Source organism: Podarcis bocagei, assembly GCF_964188305.1.
Source record: "Podarcis bocagei genome assembly, chromosome: 6".
In the NCBI taxonomy this organism is placed as follows: domain Eukaryota; kingdom Metazoa; phylum Chordata; class Lepidosauria; order Squamata; family Lacertidae; genus Podarcis; species Podarcis bocagei.
In genome coordinates this window covers 50,518,982-50,538,682 of record NC_138130.1, presented here as the reverse complement: position 1 = coordinate 50,538,682, position 19,701 = coordinate 50,518,982, and the positions used below count along the sequence as shown (strand labels likewise).

At 42.8% G+C, this 19,701-nt stretch overlaps 1 protein-coding gene and 1 long non-coding RNA gene across 8 annotated transcripts in view; one reads left to right on the top strand and one right to left on the bottom strand.

The window, feature by feature from the left end:
- The window catches only part of AGPAT3 (1-acylglycerol-3-phosphate O-acyltransferase 3), a 70,384-nt gene that overhangs the window by 37,963 nt on the left and 12,720 nt on the right, over positions 1–19,701 (top strand). For all 6 annotated transcript variants that reach the window (XM_081197224.1, XM_081197227.1, XM_081197226.1 and 3 more), the window contains 4 exons: positions 9,900–10,126; positions 16,735–16,904; positions 17,798–17,959; positions 19,412–19,565. In XM_081197224.1, the coding sequence (XP_081053350.1) occupies positions 9,949–10,126; positions 16,735–16,904; positions 17,798–17,959; positions 19,412–19,565 (664 nt within the window). In that variant the 5' untranslated portion in view covers positions 9,900–9,948. The remainder of the gene's footprint in view (positions 1–9,899; positions 10,127–16,734; positions 16,905–17,797; positions 17,960–19,411; positions 19,566–19,701) is intronic.
- Positions 2,119–8,591, bottom strand: LOC308588692. 2 transcript variants are annotated; one of them, XR_014008880.1, is made up of 3 exons: positions 7,553–8,591; positions 4,860–4,989; positions 2,119–2,280 (listed from the first exon to the last, which is right to left on the bottom strand). It is a non-coding gene; the product is annotated as an uncharacterized lncRNA (long non-coding RNA). The 2 variants fall into 2 exon arrangements; XR_014008881.1 differs by lacking the exon at positions 7,553–8,591 and having other exon boundaries at positions 4,860–5,633.

The window sequence follows — 19,701 nt, the reverse complement described above, 5'->3', positions numbered from 1 at the left end:
ATTGTTACAGTGTAATTCTATCAATGTGTATTTTTGGCAGTGGGACTTGTTCCGTTGTGTGTTTTAGGACTGCAGTTCTAAAATTGCAGAGCAAAGTATAAAACGTGGGCTACTAAAAATTGCATCCTTTACCAAAAAGGTGTCTTAAAGAGCAAAATCTAGCTTTTGCCTCAGGTGGAAGAGATCTCCTCAGCCAACAGACACCCAAATCCATGGCCAGTCAGATGCTCCCTTCAAAGTAGGGAAAGGTTTCTAACCTTGTGTGAGGCCAAACTCCACAGGTGTGTCTGAGCCAACAATAAGCAATTGTTTGATATGCATTTGTTAGCAGGGTCCATTTCATATGTAGATGAAATGCAGAGAGCAACAGCCTGGTTGAAATTTGATTACTGTAGTTAGTTGCCAGGAATGCTAAACTTTCTGGCACAATAGGCATAGCTTGATCAACAGGGAGTGTACAATAGAGGTCAGTGTGCAAAGTACAGAGAATTTAATATGCCCATTTTTGCTCATCTGCATGGGCTTCCTATTCACTTCAGTTCTAGTGATTAATCTTTAAAATTTTAAATAGCTTAGATCTGTGTATCATAGGGAGTGACTCTCCCTTGCATTCTTCCCCATCCTCTGCAATTTTCTGTATACCTTCCTATTGTGAGCCAAGATTAGGGAGGAGAGAAGTGTTTTTCCTGTAGGGGCACCCACTATTGTGAAAAACAACAACCCCACCAACCATCCTACCTTAAGGTCTAATTTTCCCTCCATTTGGTGAATTTCTACAGCTGTTGGTATTTGCTGTATTGTCATTTTGAGTTGGATCCAGTCTAGTTGGTTGACTTTAGGTCCCACTGAAATCAATTAATCATTTTGAATACTTTGTGCAGAAAAGGATTTTGTAGAGTTGGAAAGGTTCAGGAAAGGGCAACCTCAACGATCAAGGTTTCAGGAAAGGTTGTAGCGTTTGGGGTTTGTTAGATAAGAGAAAAAGCGAGGGAGAGGCTACATGATAGGAGTTTGAAAAATTATGCATGGCGTAGGGAAAGTGGCTAGAAGGAAGTTTTTCTCCCTCTCTTATAACACCAGAACTCATCCAATGAAGGGGAGTATTGCAGGATTCAGAACAGATAGAAGTACTTCTTCATATGGCACATAGTTAAACTATGGAAGGTATGGCTTTAAAAGACGATGGCTTCAAATAAGGATAAGATTAATTCAGTGGCTACATGCCATGATGACTGCTCTGTCTACACAGACAGAGGCAGTATGCATCTGAATACCATTTTCTGGAAACCACAGCAGGAGAGGATGCTGCTGTGCTCAGATCCTCCCTTGCAGATGGGCTACTGGGAGAACAGGATGCTGGACTCGATGGACAGCTGATCTGATCCAGCAAGTTCGTCTTGTGGATTCTTTTTGTTAACTTCAGAAGCATATGAGGCCTCACTCACACTGGAACATAAAGTTGTGCTTAACTGACGCAGTCTGTATTTGTGCAGGTAGATCTCATCATATAAAAGGGTTATGTTTGCAGCTAACATGCATGTAAGAAAAATTGCACAAGCCAGAACAACCCCTATAATGGCCCTGCATGACCATCCCTACCTGTCTGAAGCTGGCGCTGAATGGGCCTTGTCCCACACACAAAGTGGAGAGCTTTTTAATCCATGCTTTCCAGGCTCTGGGAAGGTAACATGAGGCCTCTGGATGGGCCTGCAAGCTTTAAAAGCCCCCTGTGGGGTTGTCTCATGAACTCATGGGAGCTTCCCTCAGAGTCTCATGTGGCCTTTCCAGCTCTTTCCATGGCATGAAAGCACTATGTGGAAACAGCTTTTTAAGCTCCTTCTCAGCCTCACTTTCCAGGCTTTTGGAAAGTCACGTGCGGGCTTCCACTAGATCTCGGACAGCCCTTTCGGGGTTTCCCTCTGCTCTCCGGCCCCTTTTTAATTTCAAATTTTCTGAAAAACCATTTCCTGTAAAATCAGCATAAGATGAGACCCACCTCTATTGTTAAATCACTTTGAGATGTTTTATATCAAGCAATTCATAAATAGAATTTAACAAACAAACAAACAAACAAACATATATATTGTTTCCTATCCGTGTTTGCAACTCTTTCACAGCATATGGAACAAAATAGGCACCGTTCAGAATGCGTGGCGTTAACTGCATTGTCATTTTATGTCCTGTCTTCTGCATTGTCTTGTTGCTGGAATCTGCAGGAGGGGAGAGTAGTGTTTTGCTCTGGTCCTGCTTGCAGGTGTCCTGTAGGCATCTAGGTGGCCACTGTGAAAACAGGATGCTTGATTAGATGGGCCATTTGGCTTGACCCAGCAGGCTCTTCTTATGTTCATATTTGTCTTCGAGGACTCTTTCCCTGCCCCTCCTGACCCCGTGCAGTTTGGCTTTGTCTTCAGCTTTCCAGCTAGGCACACACAGTTGGGTTGCTTGGTTTTGATTGTTGCAGTTCAGTCCCATTCAGCTAATCGGCTTATTGTTTGAGCTGGACATATTTGGGTACACCACTGTTAATTGATGCAATAGCATTGAAATGGGAGAGCAGTGTCCCATCTTAGATCTTACTGTATGTATATGGAGAACGGCAGCTCAGAATAAAATTTGGCATGGTCTAAATTGCCTGCATGCTGGTTTGAACAGGGGAAAAGTCAAGTTAGGTGGAAATTGTAATGTGGAGTGCCATTTCTAAATAGTAGACCAAGGTCAAACATGTGAATCCCTTTGAAGATGCAATTTAAAGAAGAAAAGCAGAGGATTATTATTGTTGTTATTTATTAAATTTCTACACCGCTCTTCATCTGAAGATCACAGGGAGATGGTGATTTTAAAGAGGAAATAAATAATATGGAAAAAATGAGAAATATATTTGTGGCAAAAAAGGGGTAATTTGTCAGCTGCGTTGACATTTTCCTTGGCAGTTTCTTTTAAATTCTCAGCTTTCTGGGTAAATCAGTTTTAGTGTTAGAAATGAGGGCATTGTTGTTGAATGGCTGCCTAATAAGATACCTGTGAAGGTAAACCGTCCTGGAAACATATTTCCAGATTTTAAACAGATTTTAAAAATAAATTTAAATAGCAGTGGTATAATTTAAAAGACAGCTATGCGATTTGTACAGTTAGCTTTCCTTACCACAAACGTTCCTGCTTTAAGCAACATACAAAAGGATGTCTTCAATGGTCATGGATAAAAGCATGCTCCAAAGAAACACGTCAGTTGGCAAAGTTGGGATTGGCTCATTTTGACTGTCTGGTTCTTTTTTGCCTAATTTTTTTTCTTTAAACCACTGAATAGAATATAAAATGGATATTAGGTCACTAATACTTGCATTCACTTACCTGGTAGGTTCCACTGAATTAAGTGGAGTTCTGTGATATAATTTTCTAGAATTTCAGATTTGTTGCACTATCTATGTGTGTGTTCAGTTTTGGAAATTGTAAGCAAAATTAAGCCACTAAATAGGACCAAGTTTGAAGCAGAATAGGGAGATCCTGACATATCTAACCAAGATGTCAAAGCATAAACATTAGAGCTGCTGTATAGAAATTTAATAGTGGTGGGCTTACTGTGCATTTGATCACATCAAAAATGCCTTGAATCCTGTTCCAGTTTGATCTCTTCACAAACATTAGTTCAGAGGATCCTCAGACTGAAATTTAATATTGGGTTCATCACATTATGAAGCTTGTGATTTATAGAGCAGAACCATCTTTTGTTACTGTAATTGGTATCCCAGAATGAAACTCATTATTACTTTTGTATTTATTTTAAATCACACATGCTTTAGTAAAATTAACTTTTCTCAATCCACTGTTGCTTCTTAATCCAGAACTATATCTGCCTTCTCTTTGTACTGTACTTCATTAGGTTAGTTTTATCTATTCCCATTGGATTAAGTCAAGGCAAATGTAATGCTTTTTCTTTAAAAGCTGCCCCTCCCCACATCCCCTTAGTGTATGTACAGTACTTTGAACCACTTTCCTTCCTACAAGAAAGGAAATAGGATATTCTCAAGTATTATTATTTCCTGCCCATTCCAAAGGGCTTCTTTAGAACTGTGAAAACTAACAATAGTAGTATGATTTTTCCATTAAAAACACATATTACTTGATAGAGGAAGCACTCCAAGTGTACCAGTTTCCTTAGGTGAGTGAGTTGTTGGTATATAGCCACTGACTCTGAACTTGGTTTTAGCAGTGCCTTGCAAGGTGATTTGAAGTCTTGACATCAGGACTTCAAAGTGCTTTACGCCTGATGTCATTGTGATGCCTGCTTTACGAAATGTGCTTTTTTGTCCCTTTTTATGTCAGCATGTACTCTGTGTTGTCAGCTCTTCAAGCCAGAAATACTTGGAGAATCTATGTAAATGGCCAGTTGTTTGGTCAACAGTGAGGTTGATATTAGTTCATTCTTGGTGGATCATTCATAGAATTATAGAGTTGGAAGGGTAAGGCTACCTTGAGTACTTGTCGTGATGTCTATATGCTGAAATGGAAAAATCAGTGCCCAGAAATTACAGCTTAATATATGGATTCAAGAACTTAACCTATTAGACTTCCTCCATGATTTGATCTGAACATTATTGACATTAACAAGAATATTTCTTTCTAAGCTAGCGGCCAATTCATCCTCTGCCCTGTGAAAGAATGGCAGCACGACAGAGCAGTATTCATTTCAGAAATATCAAATACATTGTTTGGGAATTATAAATGTGTAATGGTGTGAGGAAGTAACTAATTATGCTAGATTGCTGTTGTGTCTTGTTCACAGAGCCTTCTGTCAAGTTAGCTGGCTTGTTTTTTGCAGTGTAATTTACCCACATGTGTGGGCAACTGTGCCTTCTTCTTACCCAGTTGCTTTTTGCTTCTTGCTTCTGGACTTTAAATAGCATATCCGAAGGGAGCAGTCGTGTCTGTTGAAAAGTGATAATTTCCATGCTAAGTGCCAGGACTGCTTGATCATCATCAAGAGATAATTTCCTGCTAGTTGGAAAAAAAACAGCACAATACTTGGCATGCTTACTTGGAAGTAAATTCCACCATGATCCCTAATAAGTGTGTTTAGGGTTACAGACAAAGGTTGAAATTATGCAGGTGATGTGGAGAGCAAAAGGATGCTTACATTATGTAATGAAAATTTATATACAGGCACCCCCCCCCCACTTATGCAGGGGTTAGTTCCGGTCCCCCGAGCACATAAGTGAAATTGCATAAAATGGGGTGTACCCTCTACAAAGCCTCTAAACAACCTCTTTGCTGCTCTCTCGCCAATCAATATAAAAAATACTGTATCCCAAAATGCAACCAAAATTGAAGCTCTGGGGCTGGCAGGAGGCTGGAATATGCGCAAGTAAATATCAGCTGCTGTGATACCCTGCACACCAGCTGTTAGGTGGGGAAGCTGAGCAGCCTAAACAAAGCCCACCGCACCTCTGCTCTCTTTGGGGCTTCCCCCGCCCTCACTGATGTCCTCTTTGGGCTCCAGGGAAGGCCTGCTCACGAGCCACAAGGACTCTCCAACTCTCTCCTGTCATTTCCAGGTTTGAATTTATTTAACTATTTCTTGGCAAAACGCATATGAGAGTTGATCACGTGTAAGTAGGGGGATGCCTGTACACTGTCTATCTGCCTATCTACCTATCTGATATACCGTAGTTTTCGCTCCATAACACGCGTTTTTTTCCTCCTAGAAAGTAAGGGGAAATGTCTGTGCGTGTTACGGAGCGAATGCTTCCCTCCTCCGTGGTTTCCAGCGGGAGAAGAGCCGCTGAATGGGGAGGAGAGAGGGACAGAGTGCCTGCTTCTTTAAAGGAGCAAAGCGGGAGGGGAGGGGAGCCGCTTACACGAGTGTAAGCAGCTCCTGTACGGTTGGCTCCTTTAAAGCAAGCAGGCTCTCTGTATCTCTCTCGTCCCCACTCAGCGACTCTTCTCCCGCTTTGCTAGAAATAGCAGGAAAGATTTTCAGCTCGCTAAGGGGGGGGGGGAGGGAGAGAAGCAGAGCCTGCTTGCTTTAAAGGAGCAAAGTGGGAGAGGAGCCGCTTACACGAGTGTAAGCGGCTCCTGTCCGGTTGGCTCCTTTAAAGCAAAAAGCAAGCAGGCTCTCTGTATCTCTCTCCTCCCGCTTTGCTTTTCAGCTCGCTAAGGGCGGGGGGTGGGGCGGGGCGGGGAGGAGGGAGAGAAGCAGAACCTGCTTGCTTTAAAGGAGCCACTTGTGTAAGCGGCTCCTGTCCGGTAGGCTCCTTTAAAGCAAGCAGGCTCTCTGTCCCTCCAGCAAAGTTTTTCAGCTCGCAAAGAGGGGGGGGGGGAGGAGGGAGAGAAGTAGAGCCTGCTCCACACGTGCTCCTTGTCCCTTGAGTGCTTTTCCTTCCCTCCCCACTTAAAACGTTGTTCAAAAGCACAGATCCACATGGATCCTCAGGATTTTTGCACTGGGCCACCCCAAATTCACCATCAGATCACATAGCATGTCCATGGCTACAGTTTGCACCAAAAAAAATCACGCACCCACTGTTGCCTGGGGCTGCAGTGATGCAAAAACATGGTTACAAACATGGATCCACATGGATCCTCAGGATTTTTGCATTGGGCTACCCCAAACTCACCGTCAGATCACATGTCTGTGGCCACAGCATGAACCACAAAAATCATACATCCACTGTTTCGTTTAGAATATTTTTTTTCTTGTTTTCCTCCTCTAAAAATTACATGCGTGTTATGGTCGGGTGCGTCTTATCGAGCGAAAAATACGGGAATTTATTTCATTGCCATCTGAATGAAAGTAGCTCAAATGGGGACAAACTGGTTTGGATCCTATGATAAGCAAACTTAAAGAAGTTCAGAGTGGAATGTTGCCTATCCCATCCTCCCTGCAGCTACTTGTGCTTTCTCTAGAATGTTGGAGGGGGCTTCTAAATAATAAGAGGATTTGGCATGGGGATTAGGGTTCTGGGGTAGGTGGAAATCACAGAAGATTTGGCTTGGATCGTAAAGTACTCACGGATATCCCGTCCTGGGCTGGGATGGAGCCCATGGGGCAAGACAACAAGGCAGGGCAGAAACTGCAGAACCACAGAGTGTTCTGTGCCCAACAGAGGCTGAAAGCAAATTGAGCCCCTTTAATCCTCTACTCGCATGGTAGAGCATTCTTAAGGGGCCAACACCCTGATCTGAAGACAGCCACTCCTGTGATTTATAGCCTACTACCTACCACCTGGAGTGGTGAGGTCTTGATGTGGGCTCTGGGGCTCACAGGAGCGTCCATGAAGGTTCTGTCTGGTTGTCATGTGTGATACTGTCATGCTTAGGCTCAGTGGTCCCTTAATCTCCAGCAGCCAGGTACTCTACAGCTTATTTACTCCGTGTTGTGATCATTGCAGGACTCTTGGGTCACAGCACCATGAATGAATGTTTCTTCTCCACCAGCCCCTTGAGCCCCATTTCAAGTAGTTCAGAAGGGGATCCTGAGCACTCCCAGTTAGAGGGCCGCAGCGGAGCAGGAAAAGAGGGACGCTTTCTGTCTTCAAACTTCTTTCAGTTAACTTACCTTGAGGTCCAGGCCTTTGCCACCTCTGCTTTGGAAGCCTTGGGCTTGTCTCATCTCACTCTTTCTCGCCACCTCCACGGTCTGACTCTGGAATGAATCAAAGCCCACTCAGCTTTTCCGTGGTGTGAAAATCAAGGAGATGCATTCTTGCAATCGGAAGGGAGCAACTGATGTGTAGGAGTTGGAATCATTTTGCCTTTTTAATAAGGAAACTGTCATTTTCCCTGAAGGAACACTTAGCACCAGGATTTTAAGGGAGTGAAAAATACGTTTCAGGGCCTGGCTGTTGGGCTATGCCTCTTCAGAGTTTGGTTAATTCCTATCCAGAGAGAGCTCAGCCACTAATCTTATCTGGATGGCAACATGGTGAGAGTTGTGGGCGACCAAGCAGCCTGAGAAGACCCAAAGCTGAGATAAAGTAGGGTGCCCTTGTGCCTGTCTCCAGCTTTGGTTTTTCTCCTGGCCTGAAGAGGGAAAGGATTAAGGTTGGAAGGCAAAAACATAGTGTAGGCACGTGGAGACTCCATTGAGGGTGAGCACACGATGTGTGTCTGTACAACAAATGACAGCCTTCATGGTGTACAAGGGCTGTACCACATAAGGCTGCAAGTGATGGATTACATTAGACCAGGACGGCTGTGGCAGGTTAAGGCGCCAAGCTCTCTAAACATTATTTGTCAGAATTGAGCTTGTGTGTATTGCTTTTTAATTAAGTACTGTCTCCTTCCCAGAAGCCCTATGCAAGCACATCTCCCCTTCCCCCACTAACACCCAGCTAATTCCTATTCAGCCTTCTCACACAACATTGGTCTTTTAGCATAACTTTTGCTTCCTCTCCCATTTTCCATTCTCCCTACATTTCCGCTCAAAACAAAACTTGCTTTCCCTGACCCCCCCTCCCCCCGTTCTTTTCTACGAATTTCGAGAGTGGGTGCAGTGGCACATTTTTTTACCTGACCTGGCGTGCCCAGCAGAGTAGATTTGTTCACATCAAACTATAATTCTTTTCCGACAACTACAAATGTACCAATTCTCCTTGCACCCCCTAGTGGCAGGTGCTACCCAGCAGCCATAAACTAAATTTAAGTCATTGAACAATGCAGAATCTGGAAAACATGGGGCCTACCAAACACAGCAGATTTTCAAAAACTAAACAAAAGGTACATCTTGGCACCGCACACTCCACTTTTTTCTTTCTTTTTAATATATATAAATCTACTGCTCCATACAGACGAATTTAAGTCTCCCCCGTATCATGAGAACCAGCTATGAGAAATATGTGGCTGACGTGGTGGGCACTCTTAAACTGATGTAAGTGAGCTGTTTATTTAATCCAGTTTACTTGAAATTTGGAGTGCTGGTACCCCATACCTGAGGGATTTTGCATACCAAATTTAATAGCAATAGGACAAATTATCTTGATTTTTCTTTTTTTATGATTGGTGTTTTTTCACATTTTAAGCAGATTCCTCTTACTTTAATGATAGAGATGCTCCTGGAATCTGGATCCATATGAAGCATGCAAACTTTCAAAGGATCCGGTTTTTCTTGATGCAGAATTTGGCTTACTTTGGTGGAGAATGTTATCAGATTACAGATAGTTCTGAAATTAGTGAGAATCTGAAGCATCTATGCTATTTGAGAGTATTTTGCCCCATTCAGCTTTGCAAAAAGGGTATTTTGAGAGTGGGTAAGGGCCAAAGCAACAGATCTCGCCACCACAGCCAATGTTTCTTTCACATCTGCTTTTTCTATGGCTGGCAACTGTTGGGACAGAAAGCACTCTCACAAGTATGCATTTGGCCCATGGTCCACCATTTCCAGATATTCATTTCCCTTATCTTTTCCCCACACTTTTTTTTTGTAGAGGGAGGTGACCTTTTGACTTTAGTGAATAGGAAAAGGCTCAATATTCCCCATCCAACTCCCCTGATGATTTGCAAGTCTTATGTATTCAGAAAGTGAGGAGGCTGTCTTACATTTTAAAGGTTGTTTTAAAACCATTGTTTACGCGTAAAAGCAAGACGGTTCTGTTTTGCTGTTCATGCCCATGCAAAACCATCATATACGGTATATTGTGGCACCAGATTCTGGAGCTTTTGGAAAATCAAGCTGTGTTGGAATTGCAGGTGTGCAAGAGCTGAATGGTTTCCATTTTCCCAACATGACCTGCAATATAATGCTAACCAACTCTTGACCTGGATGAAAGTGGCCTGGGGGTGAACATGCCATTTATGATTCCCCAGCTGCTACTTGGCAGGGAGGAAATATCAGCATTCCCCTCCCCTTCTAGATTAGGAATGTTTTGTTTGCTAAGCAAGCTGTTTCTTTCATTCTTTTTCTGTAGGACGGTAATTCTGAGTGAAGGACCTTGCAAGCGCTACTAAGTGGTTATCATGGGCTTAATTGCGTTTCTGAAGACCCAGTTTATAGTTCACCTCCTGATTGGGTTCGTCTTCGTTGTGAGTGGGTTCATCATTAACTTCATCCAGCTATGCACGCTAATCCTCTGGCCTATAAACAAGCAGTTTTATCGAAGAGTGAACTGCCGCCTTTCCTACTCATTGTGGAGCCGTGAGTATGCTCTGATTTCTATGTGCCAACTAGGAATGTAGTTTCTTCAAACTATAGCGGGTAGGCCTCCTTAGGAGCAGTGGGGAACAATGGTCGTGGGTGCAGATGGTGAAACACTGATCTATAGTTGCAGCTGCTAGGTGCTGGGATTTGTTCTTGCACGGTGGACTTCTCTGCATGTACCATATTTCCCCCTTTTCCCCATGGCCTTGCACCTAAAAGCAGGGCCTGAGGTGAGAACTCTCTGAAGCACAACATGCAGGAATGGCATGTTGTGCAGAATATAGCCACACACACAAAAACAGCTCTCTGGAGGGGGCCTGTTCCAGCCCTGCTTCTTCCCTCTCAGCCCTCCAGAAAAACCACTTGCATGCATAGCTAGGATAGGCCCTTCATCCTTCCATACAGCAGATATCCACAAGTGGTTGGTCATTGTTCCTTCCTCCTGTGGCATTGCTTTAGTCCCAACAAGCCTAACTCTCATACACACCCTCTGTTGCCAGTGGAGGAGATATGAAATATCCTGTTGCCTTGTTCCTCTTTTCACTCTTCATTTTTCCCCAGCTTACAGCTTTCCTACCTTCCCCCCATATGTATATTTTATGTTTTCTCATTCTTTTCTAGTGCCTGTTTTTGTTCATTTGTCTCATTTCCCAGTCCTTTAGACCGTCTTTTACTTTCAAAATTCCTGCACAAATGCCTGTTTTCTTACTCCCTACCAACCTTGTCTACTCTAGTATTCACTGCAGTGCTTCCCAAGTTTGTAACTTGGGGCAAAAGTTTTTTTAAACGTCTTCCATTGTAGTCACATTGCATTGGTTATTCAGAGAGCCTGAGGTATGACAGAAATTCTAGAGGGAGAGCCATCTCAGTTGTTTGTTTTTTAAAGCAAACACACACAAAATAGTCTTGTGTACCTTAAATATTTAACTGTTCTTAAATCTTTTAAAGTTTAAAGTGCTCTAAGGGACAGTTTTTCCTCTGAAAAATTGTTAAGGTGGAAAACAGACGCTGCAAACAATCCTGTTGAACTGGCTCATAGTGAACTGCTGCTAAAATGCTATTTTTTTTGACTAGGTTATTCCAGGAGCAAGTTCATTACTGAGATCGCTTGCGACATTTTTTGACGTCGCCTAGAAGCTCTCCTCTTCGGGTCCTTATTTTGAAAAATGCCAAAGTAGCATTTCCACCAACCTGGCAGGAACAGGCTGGGGAAGGGTGCTTTTTATTTTTTTACTTTTTTCCTGTCTTCATGTTTATAAGAGGGTACTTGGAAATAAAGATGAAATCATTTTAAGCATTAAATGGGCTTCTATTGTACCCAAATGCTTTCACTCAAGGAGTTTTATGAACAGCATGATCTACTAATACAGGGATAGCCCACCAGATCTTGTTGGACTCCCAACTCCCATCAGCCTCAGGCAGCCTGGCCAATGGTCAGGAATGATGGGTGTTGTAGTCCAACAGCAATTGGAGGGCCCTGTGTTGGCTAGCACTGCACTAATATCACTAACAGTTCTTAAATTCAGACTGCTCACGTTGTTATCTTTATCCATGAAGAAATGGTAGCTTTTTGCTGAACAGTCATTTCCCCTGCTTTCCTTTCCCTTTGTTTCTTTCACTTACTCTGAGAACTCTGAATATTACTATGACAAGGCTATCTCTACAAATATACAATTCCAGGTGCAGCTCCCATTCAGGGTGGATCTTGCAGATTGACAGCTGACACTGGGTGGGTGTGTGCAAGGCTGGAAGGACATGGCAATTCAGGTTCATTAGGTGACCTCTTTAGTGAGACAGGGGAATAGATAACAGGCAGGTGGTTGGGAGTTGACAAAACTTCAATGCCAAAAGCTGGCCGTTTGGGCTTGTTTCAGAAGGGACATTGGTACGACACCCTGCTAATGATAGAGCTTGTTTTTGTATCAAGGCAACAGATTCAATCTATGGCATCTTCGGTTTAAAAATCTTGAGAACAATAGCTTCTTGGAGAGCTTTGAACCATCATAGTTAGGTAGAGCTAGACAAGACATTCTGTTTCACTGTAATGCAGCTGAGTATACAGGTCATCTCCCAAACCTGTTTAGCTGGCTGGCTGTGTGAGATATAGAGGATTTTCCTGTATTCATAGGTAACTGTTTGGTACCTGGAGGGTGGAAGTAACTAGGTTTTTATTTAGCTGCCTTGCAGCTGTAAAGCAAAGACTCAATAGAACGTTTCTAGTATTTAAGTAGCCAGTTAAAATCCAGGTCTTACACCGATTCCACCCCTGAGACTAGACTGACCGTGATGACTGCTGCGTTCTTAGCATTCTTTCTCAGGCTCTTAATCAGGACTCTTAATCTGTGTTCATCCTGATTTTGTTGAACTACAACCCCCATCATCTTTGACCACACTGGTTGGGGCTGATGGGAGATGAACTCCAACAGCACCTGCAGGGACCACAAGTTTCTTGACCCTGCTTTAGAGGATGTGAAGTCAGTGGATTTAAAAATGCTGCAACTCCCCACACCTCTCTTTTCCCCAATGCAGAATTTGCTGTGAAAAGTAAATTTGTGTTTGTAGTGAAAAGCTGCCCTTTCCCCCTGTGTATACCAGCAGAAGCACCCATGCATTTTGGAGCTCAATCTATGCTTTTTAAGCAGGCTGATTCACACAACCCTCACTATAACACGTCTCTTGAGGACTCGCAACTGAGTATGTGAAACCACCAAGCATGGCATTTAGTGTGATGTGGAAAGAGACACAAGTCTCTGTTGATGGTGGTCCCTCATGATCATTGCGTACATAGTGCAGAATAAACTGACCTCTTTAGACTAGATCCCCCTTTCCAGATTGCTCTTCAAGGATATCTTAATTTAACTTTATTTATTTATTTATTTATTTATTTATTTATTTTAAAAAAGGCTTCATATACATTGTGCACTTTAAAAAACAAACAAACCCCAGTATAACTATTTGATGAGGTAATTTTAGAACCATAAACCTTTTCCTCACCATGGGATGCCAGCCATGTGAAAGTCATTCACAGACTGGCTCCCTTCAGAGATTTGAAGCTCTTGCTGTGCCACTCTTAACTAAAACGATCAGTGCTGCACTTCTCTGAAAAAGCTTCTTTCCTGTTGTAGAGCAGCACGGATGTTTCGTCTGACTTCCTGCAAAGAGAAAACACTTTGCTGCATATTTAATTCATGAAGGCAATCTATATTCCAGCCTTATTCATTCTAGCTACCTCCAGATGACTTAAGGGGAAAAAAGGGGGGGGGCTCAGCATGTTCAGTTTTTACTCTCCTAGCAACAATAGCTCCATCCAAGTCTAAATGGATAGTTTACTGTTTGCAAGATTTTTGTACATTGCAGCTTCTACATTGAGTCCCTCCCCTCTGCTGTTTTTGGTTGTTTTGTTTTTTTGCATAATCATTTTTTTTTAAATGCCATGACATTCTTTTCATTTTAAGGCTAAGTGATGTTCCACTCTTCAAGTTTTCAGACTAATAATAACAATAATAATAATAATATATTTATACCCCGCCCATCTGGGCTGGGTTTCTTCAGTCACTCTGGGCAGCTCCCAACAGATTATTATTATTAATAATAAAAAGCGATAAAACATCAAACATTAAAAACCTCCCTAAACAGGACTGCCTTCAGATGTCTTCTAAAAGTCAGATAATTGTTTATTTTCTTGACATCTGATGGGAGGGCGTTCCACAGGTGCCGGGGGGGGGGGTTATTAACTTGGTGACCAGCTGATTAACACAAAGCTAAAGTTGTTAAAATATACATGTGTTAAAATATATTTAAAGTTTGTTTGTCTGTTAATTAAATTAGTATACCACCCTTTAGCCAAAGATCACAGGGCAGTACTGTATATAAGTTGTGATACTTAAGGCTGAACCTACCAGCATCACTCTCTGTCTCTGTCTCACTCCTCACCTCCAGCGAACTTCCCTCCCTCAGATGTTGCTGAACCACAACTCCCATGAGCCTCAACAAGCATAGCCAGTAGCCAGGGATGATTGGAGTTGTAATTCAGAAATATTGGGGTGGGGGAGGTCCCCCATTCCTTCTGTAAAGTATATTGTTATGTACTTCTCTGACTTCCAGTTTTTCCCTACTTTTAAATCACACAAGAATAAAATGCACCGCTGGAAAAATACATCAGGAACCACTGTCAGATTTATTGGGGTGGGATATTTCTGTACAAGGCTTAACAAGTAAAAAATTTTAATTCAGTTTCTAAGATGTCAATATTGGAGCTGTAAAAGCTCAGGAAAAGCAAAAGGATCTTGGGATTTTCCCAACACTAGTGAAGTCAGTACTTCAGGCTACAAACATTTTTTCAGAACCAATTCTCTGTTCCTTTTGCTTCTCCCTCAAGCTGTTGGCAAGAACTGTCAGAAAAGATAGGGAAATACTCCTGGAGTCTAAAAGTTCCTCTTCAGGCTGTCCAGTATTAACAGAGGGTTCCCATCTTAAGAAAAGCAAATAGTGGCTGTGTTTGCATAGCAATGTAAACCGTAATGAAAGTGCTCTTCCTCTAGCAAGAATAGAAACAACAAACCACCATCACTAGTTTAGTGTTACATCCGAATGAGATTGTAGATTTGTTTCACTCCAGATGAACCACAGCCCTCTCCCTGGGCAGAACACTAAGCCAGGAGTCATAGTTGGTTGCTCACACTAGGAGAGAAGTGAAGTAGGAGTGATCTCTGTATTCCTTGTAGACCATTAACTATGGTTTACTGTAATGTGTGAACACAGACAGAGATTCCAAATGGTCTGGTGGGATCTTGGGTTCCTTTATTCATTGGGCTACATTGCGGGGAAGGAACAACATAGTCAGTTGTTATCTGCCTGCAGTTGTATGATGGGTTATAATTTTTTAAAAAATTCAGACAGTAACAGAAATGCACCAGTGCTTGTAAACCTGTGCAGAACAAAATGCGGCCACTTCCCTTTTTAAAACACCAGAGTCTTTTATGAGTGATGCAGGTTTTAAACAAGTTCTGCTGCAGTAAGCTGCCATCTGAACAGGGCCTTGGGCTGGTGCTGAGGCAATGCTGCTGACTGCTTACTCATCATCATTACGGGATCAAATAGGCATTGAGACTGGAAGGGAGCACACAGTGACTGAGAATGCATGCAAACCATGGAGCCACAGAGCAGGAATAGCAACTGCTTTGCTCCTCCCTCAGTCCTTCTGCTGCCACGCTACCCAGAGCTAAGCCATGTCTTGCACAAAACAAACCAAGAAAAAAGGCTATGGTTATAGCTCATGGCTTGTTTAGCACAAGACATGGCTTATCACTGGGTAGCACAGCAGCAGAATTGGGCAAGGAGCAAAGCAGTTGTGGTTTTTTGCTCTGTGTACTTGCACACTATAGTTTGACTAAGCGTTACAAGCAAAGTAGGCCATTGGGAACATACGCTCTGTTTCTGATCCTGATGAGGGAGGGCCTAGGTGGCAAATTTCCAAATCTTACAGGTACAGTGGTGCCTCGCAAGATGGAAAGAATCCGTTCTGTGATTCTCTTCGTCTAGCGGTTTTTTCGTCTTGCGAAGCAAGCCCATTGACGGATTAGCAGATTAGCGCTATTAGCGGCTTTTAGCGGCTTATCGTCTTATCGGATCAGCTGATAAGCGGCTTAGCGGCTTAGAAAAAGGGGGGAAAGGAAAAAAAACCCGCAGGAACTCGCAAGACATTTTCGTCTTGCAAAGCAAGCCCATAGAAGATTCGTTTTGCGAAGCACCTCCAAAATGGAAAACTCTTTCATCTAGCGAGTTTTCCGTCTTGCGAGGCATTCGTCTTGCAGGGCACCACTGTAGTTCCCTTTCTGAACTCTCAGCCCAGCACTCCAAGCTGCCCACAGATAAGGGCAGCATCAAAGCAAGCCAGTTAGTCTACAGCAAATCAAGTGGATATCAACATATACGAGCTCATTGCTACAACAGCTACCAATTAATAGTGGGGTTATATTGACTACCAAGATGGCTTCTGGAACAGTTCGCCTCTGGTTCAACACACCTGTTTACCTTTAGCTGCAGTTAATATTACTGGGTTCACTGTGGTTAGGCCCTGCAGGGAAAATGTATGTTGCAGGAAGGAGGGAGAGAGTGAGTGGAGGAAAGGAATGAACCGTCCTGTGCACCACTCCCAGTTACTTAATTATATAGTTAATTAAATGGCAGAGTTATGTTTGTATCCCAGCAAAAATTACCAAAATTGGATAATGTGGTTGGGTAATCGTAACAGCTTTTGAAACAATGGTTGGTGATCTTCCTCTTGATCAGACTGGTTGACTTGTTCGGCATTGGAAACTGTATTGTAAACTTTGGCCAATTTGATTTAAAAGTGCTCTCGCAGCCCTGAAATTCATATCTTTTAAGACTGAAAGTGGAGCTTTTAAATAAAGAAAATTGTCACCAGTAAGAAACTAGGGTGTTCAAAACAAAACCTCTGAAAACTGTTTGCTTCTGCCCTGTATAGATAGTATGTAACTGCACATTTAACAGAGCTAAAAAGGTTGGAAATAATAGTCTGCCATATACAGTGGTTTAAAACATTAAGGCCTAATCTACTTTCTTTGTTTCCTCCTGTGACCTAGAATTAGTGATGTTGCTGGAATGGTGGTCTGGTACAGAATGCACTTTGTTCTCAGACCAGGCTACAGTCGATAAGTTTGGAAAAGAGCATGTCATCATTATCCTGAACCACAACTTTGAAATAGACTTTCTGTGTGGCTGGACCATGACAGAGCGATTTGGCGTCTTGGGGGTGAGTGCATCGAACTTGTAGCCTTGTATATCTTTTAATTTGAGGGGTATGGTCAGGTTTATTTTTCACCTTGGGAAAGGGAGGCACCTGGGGTGGGTGTTTAAATGGTCACACCGGATAAATTTCCTTCCCACTAACAGCAAAATTAGATTCAGGTAGGTAGCCATGTTGGTCTGACGCAGTCGAAATGTATAAAAAAATTCTCCAGTAGCACCTTAGAGACCAACTAAGTTTGTTCTTGGTATACGCTTTCGTGTGCACACTTCTTCAGATACACTGAAACAGAAGTCACCAGACCCTTATATATAGTGGGAGGGTAGGGTGGGGTTTTTCTCAGGAGGGTAGTAGGAGATGGGTGATTGACTCAATGGGTATGGTAAACCTGTTGATGACTGTTAATGACTGCAGGAAAAAGCAAGTGCTACAGGAAAAGCAAGGGATAGTGTGCAGATGATTAGCATATGTAATGAGACAGGAATCCAATCTAAAAGTAGAATTGAGCATTTCAGACTTGAGACAGGTGAGACAAAGATTCACATTCCCAATTCAGCCCAATTGACCTTGGACCAATCTCTCCTCCTCCTCCACTTTTACACACACAAACATACAAACACACAGAACCCACCCTACCACATAGGGTTGTTGTGAGGATAAAATGGGGAGAAAGCCATGTTTTTTAGAGCTCCTTGGAGGTAGGATATACATGTAATGATGATGATGATGATGATGATGATGATGATGATGATGATGATGATGTGACTAGTAATTTCCAGGAAACAAAAAAACAACATCACCTTACTAGGCCGCTTCAGAACAGTTTTGGAAATGGCACTATTTGTAAATGATGTGTTGTAAACAAACAAATGGATACTATCTTGTGGTGTTCCTTTCAGAGTTCAAAAGTTCTTGCTAAGAAAGAGCTGTTGTACGTGCCCCTAATTGGCTGGACATGGTACTTCCTGGAGATTGTTTTCTGCAAAAGGAAATGGGAAGAAGACAGAGATAAAGTTGTCGAAGGTCTAAAACGATTGTCCGATTATCCAGAGTATATGTGGGTAAGTTAAGTTTTTCAAGGCCTGTCCTTGGCACTTTGAACAAGATGGTGAAAGGTGTGGTCTTCCTTCATGGTGGGTGTGGGTGTGTGGGTGTGGCCATATTAAGATTTTATATACAAATCTGTATGTGGATTCATGTCTAATAGTATATAGCCTTCAATGTCTCACCTCAGGTAGGTTCTTCAGCTGTCTTTGGTTTAAACCCTTCATGTGTGCAGCTTATTCAATGAATTCCAACTTGAAATTGGCAGGCATGTTTGTATGTGGTACAAAAGTATGGGCCGGATTCAACTAACTGGCCCAGTTAGCCTTCCATTCTCCTCCCTTGAACCCCCTAAATTGGCTTGGTGGGGAGCAGAAGTCAGAAAAATCCCCAAAATAGTACAAGGGGGGGAGATCATTCCATCAGGCAATCAGCAATGCTTGAGCTGACAGAACAATCTCCTTAGTGCTATGTTGAATGTCTCCCATTTTTTTAGTATGAGGTACAGATTTTGCAGAAGTGACCCTGCAACATCACTGTATTTGGATATAGCATTAATATGCTGAATACTAACACGCAATGCACAAATGGTCTGATGTGCTCCAAATTTACATGTTGGGAATCTCCCCCTGAAAAAATACAGTTTTTAATATCTTTATTGGAAAACTAAGTGATGAAATGACCCTAAAGAGGATGCTTTGAGCATGTGAGGAAATCTGAGGTATGGGCATGTTCTCATTCTAAATGAGTTCTGGGTCTGGGTCAGGGTCTCCTTCAACAGAATACGCCAGCAAGCAAATAGTCATGGGAGGCAGTCTAGTGCTGGTTAAAGCTCTCTGGAGAGGAGGGGGATAAAGTGTTGCAGCAGGGAGGAGTGTGGCATTGAAAATCTCCCCATGAAAGATGTGGTGGTGCTCTGGTTCTGAGGTCCATGCTCTAACCATACTGGTAAGTCTCCTCGTGTACCTGTTGCCAGCTCTGGGACTGGCATGGTACTGAAGGTGAGAGAGATTTTAGAAGCTGAGGGGAGTTCTGGAGAGGAATGATTGGTAAAAGCAATGGTGCCTGAGGATTCTTCTCCCTTCAGTGGCAGCCTCCTGAAATGATTGAGGGAGAGGGTTTATCAGTGGCCACTAGGCACCATGGCTGTGTTCTGCCCCCATAGGTGGAGGCTGTATCCCTTTGACTACCCAGTTGCTTGGAACCGCAGGTAGGCAGAGTGCTGTTGTCCCTAGGCATATGGTTGGCTACTATGAGAACAGGCTGCTGGGCTTAGATGGGCCTTTGGCTTGACCCAACAGAGCTCTTCTTTTGTTTCTGGGTCCTTGGTGTCATGCAATCTTTCCACTGATGCAAAAGTTTATGAATCCAGATACTGGTCCCCAGCAAACTCTCCATATGATTTCTTTATTTGAGAAGTAACACTTGGATGTTTCTTCCACCCCTCCCCTCTTGTTCTGTTCCATTAGTTTCTTTTGTACTGTGAAGGAACTCGTTTTACAGAGACCAAGCATCGTATCAGTATGGAAGTGGCAGAATCCAAAGGATTGCCTAAGCTCAAATATCACCTGTTGCCCAGAACCAAAGGTTTCACAACAGCCGTCCAGTGTCTCAGGGGAACAGGTATCTATTTCCTTGGCCTTCCTTGCAGTGTTTGTGGATGTGATTCTTGAGCGCATTCATTGCTGTTGGTCCCCAGATTATTATTGTTTTCTTCAGTGGAAAATCAGTATTGACTTTAATGTTGACGTTTTAGACC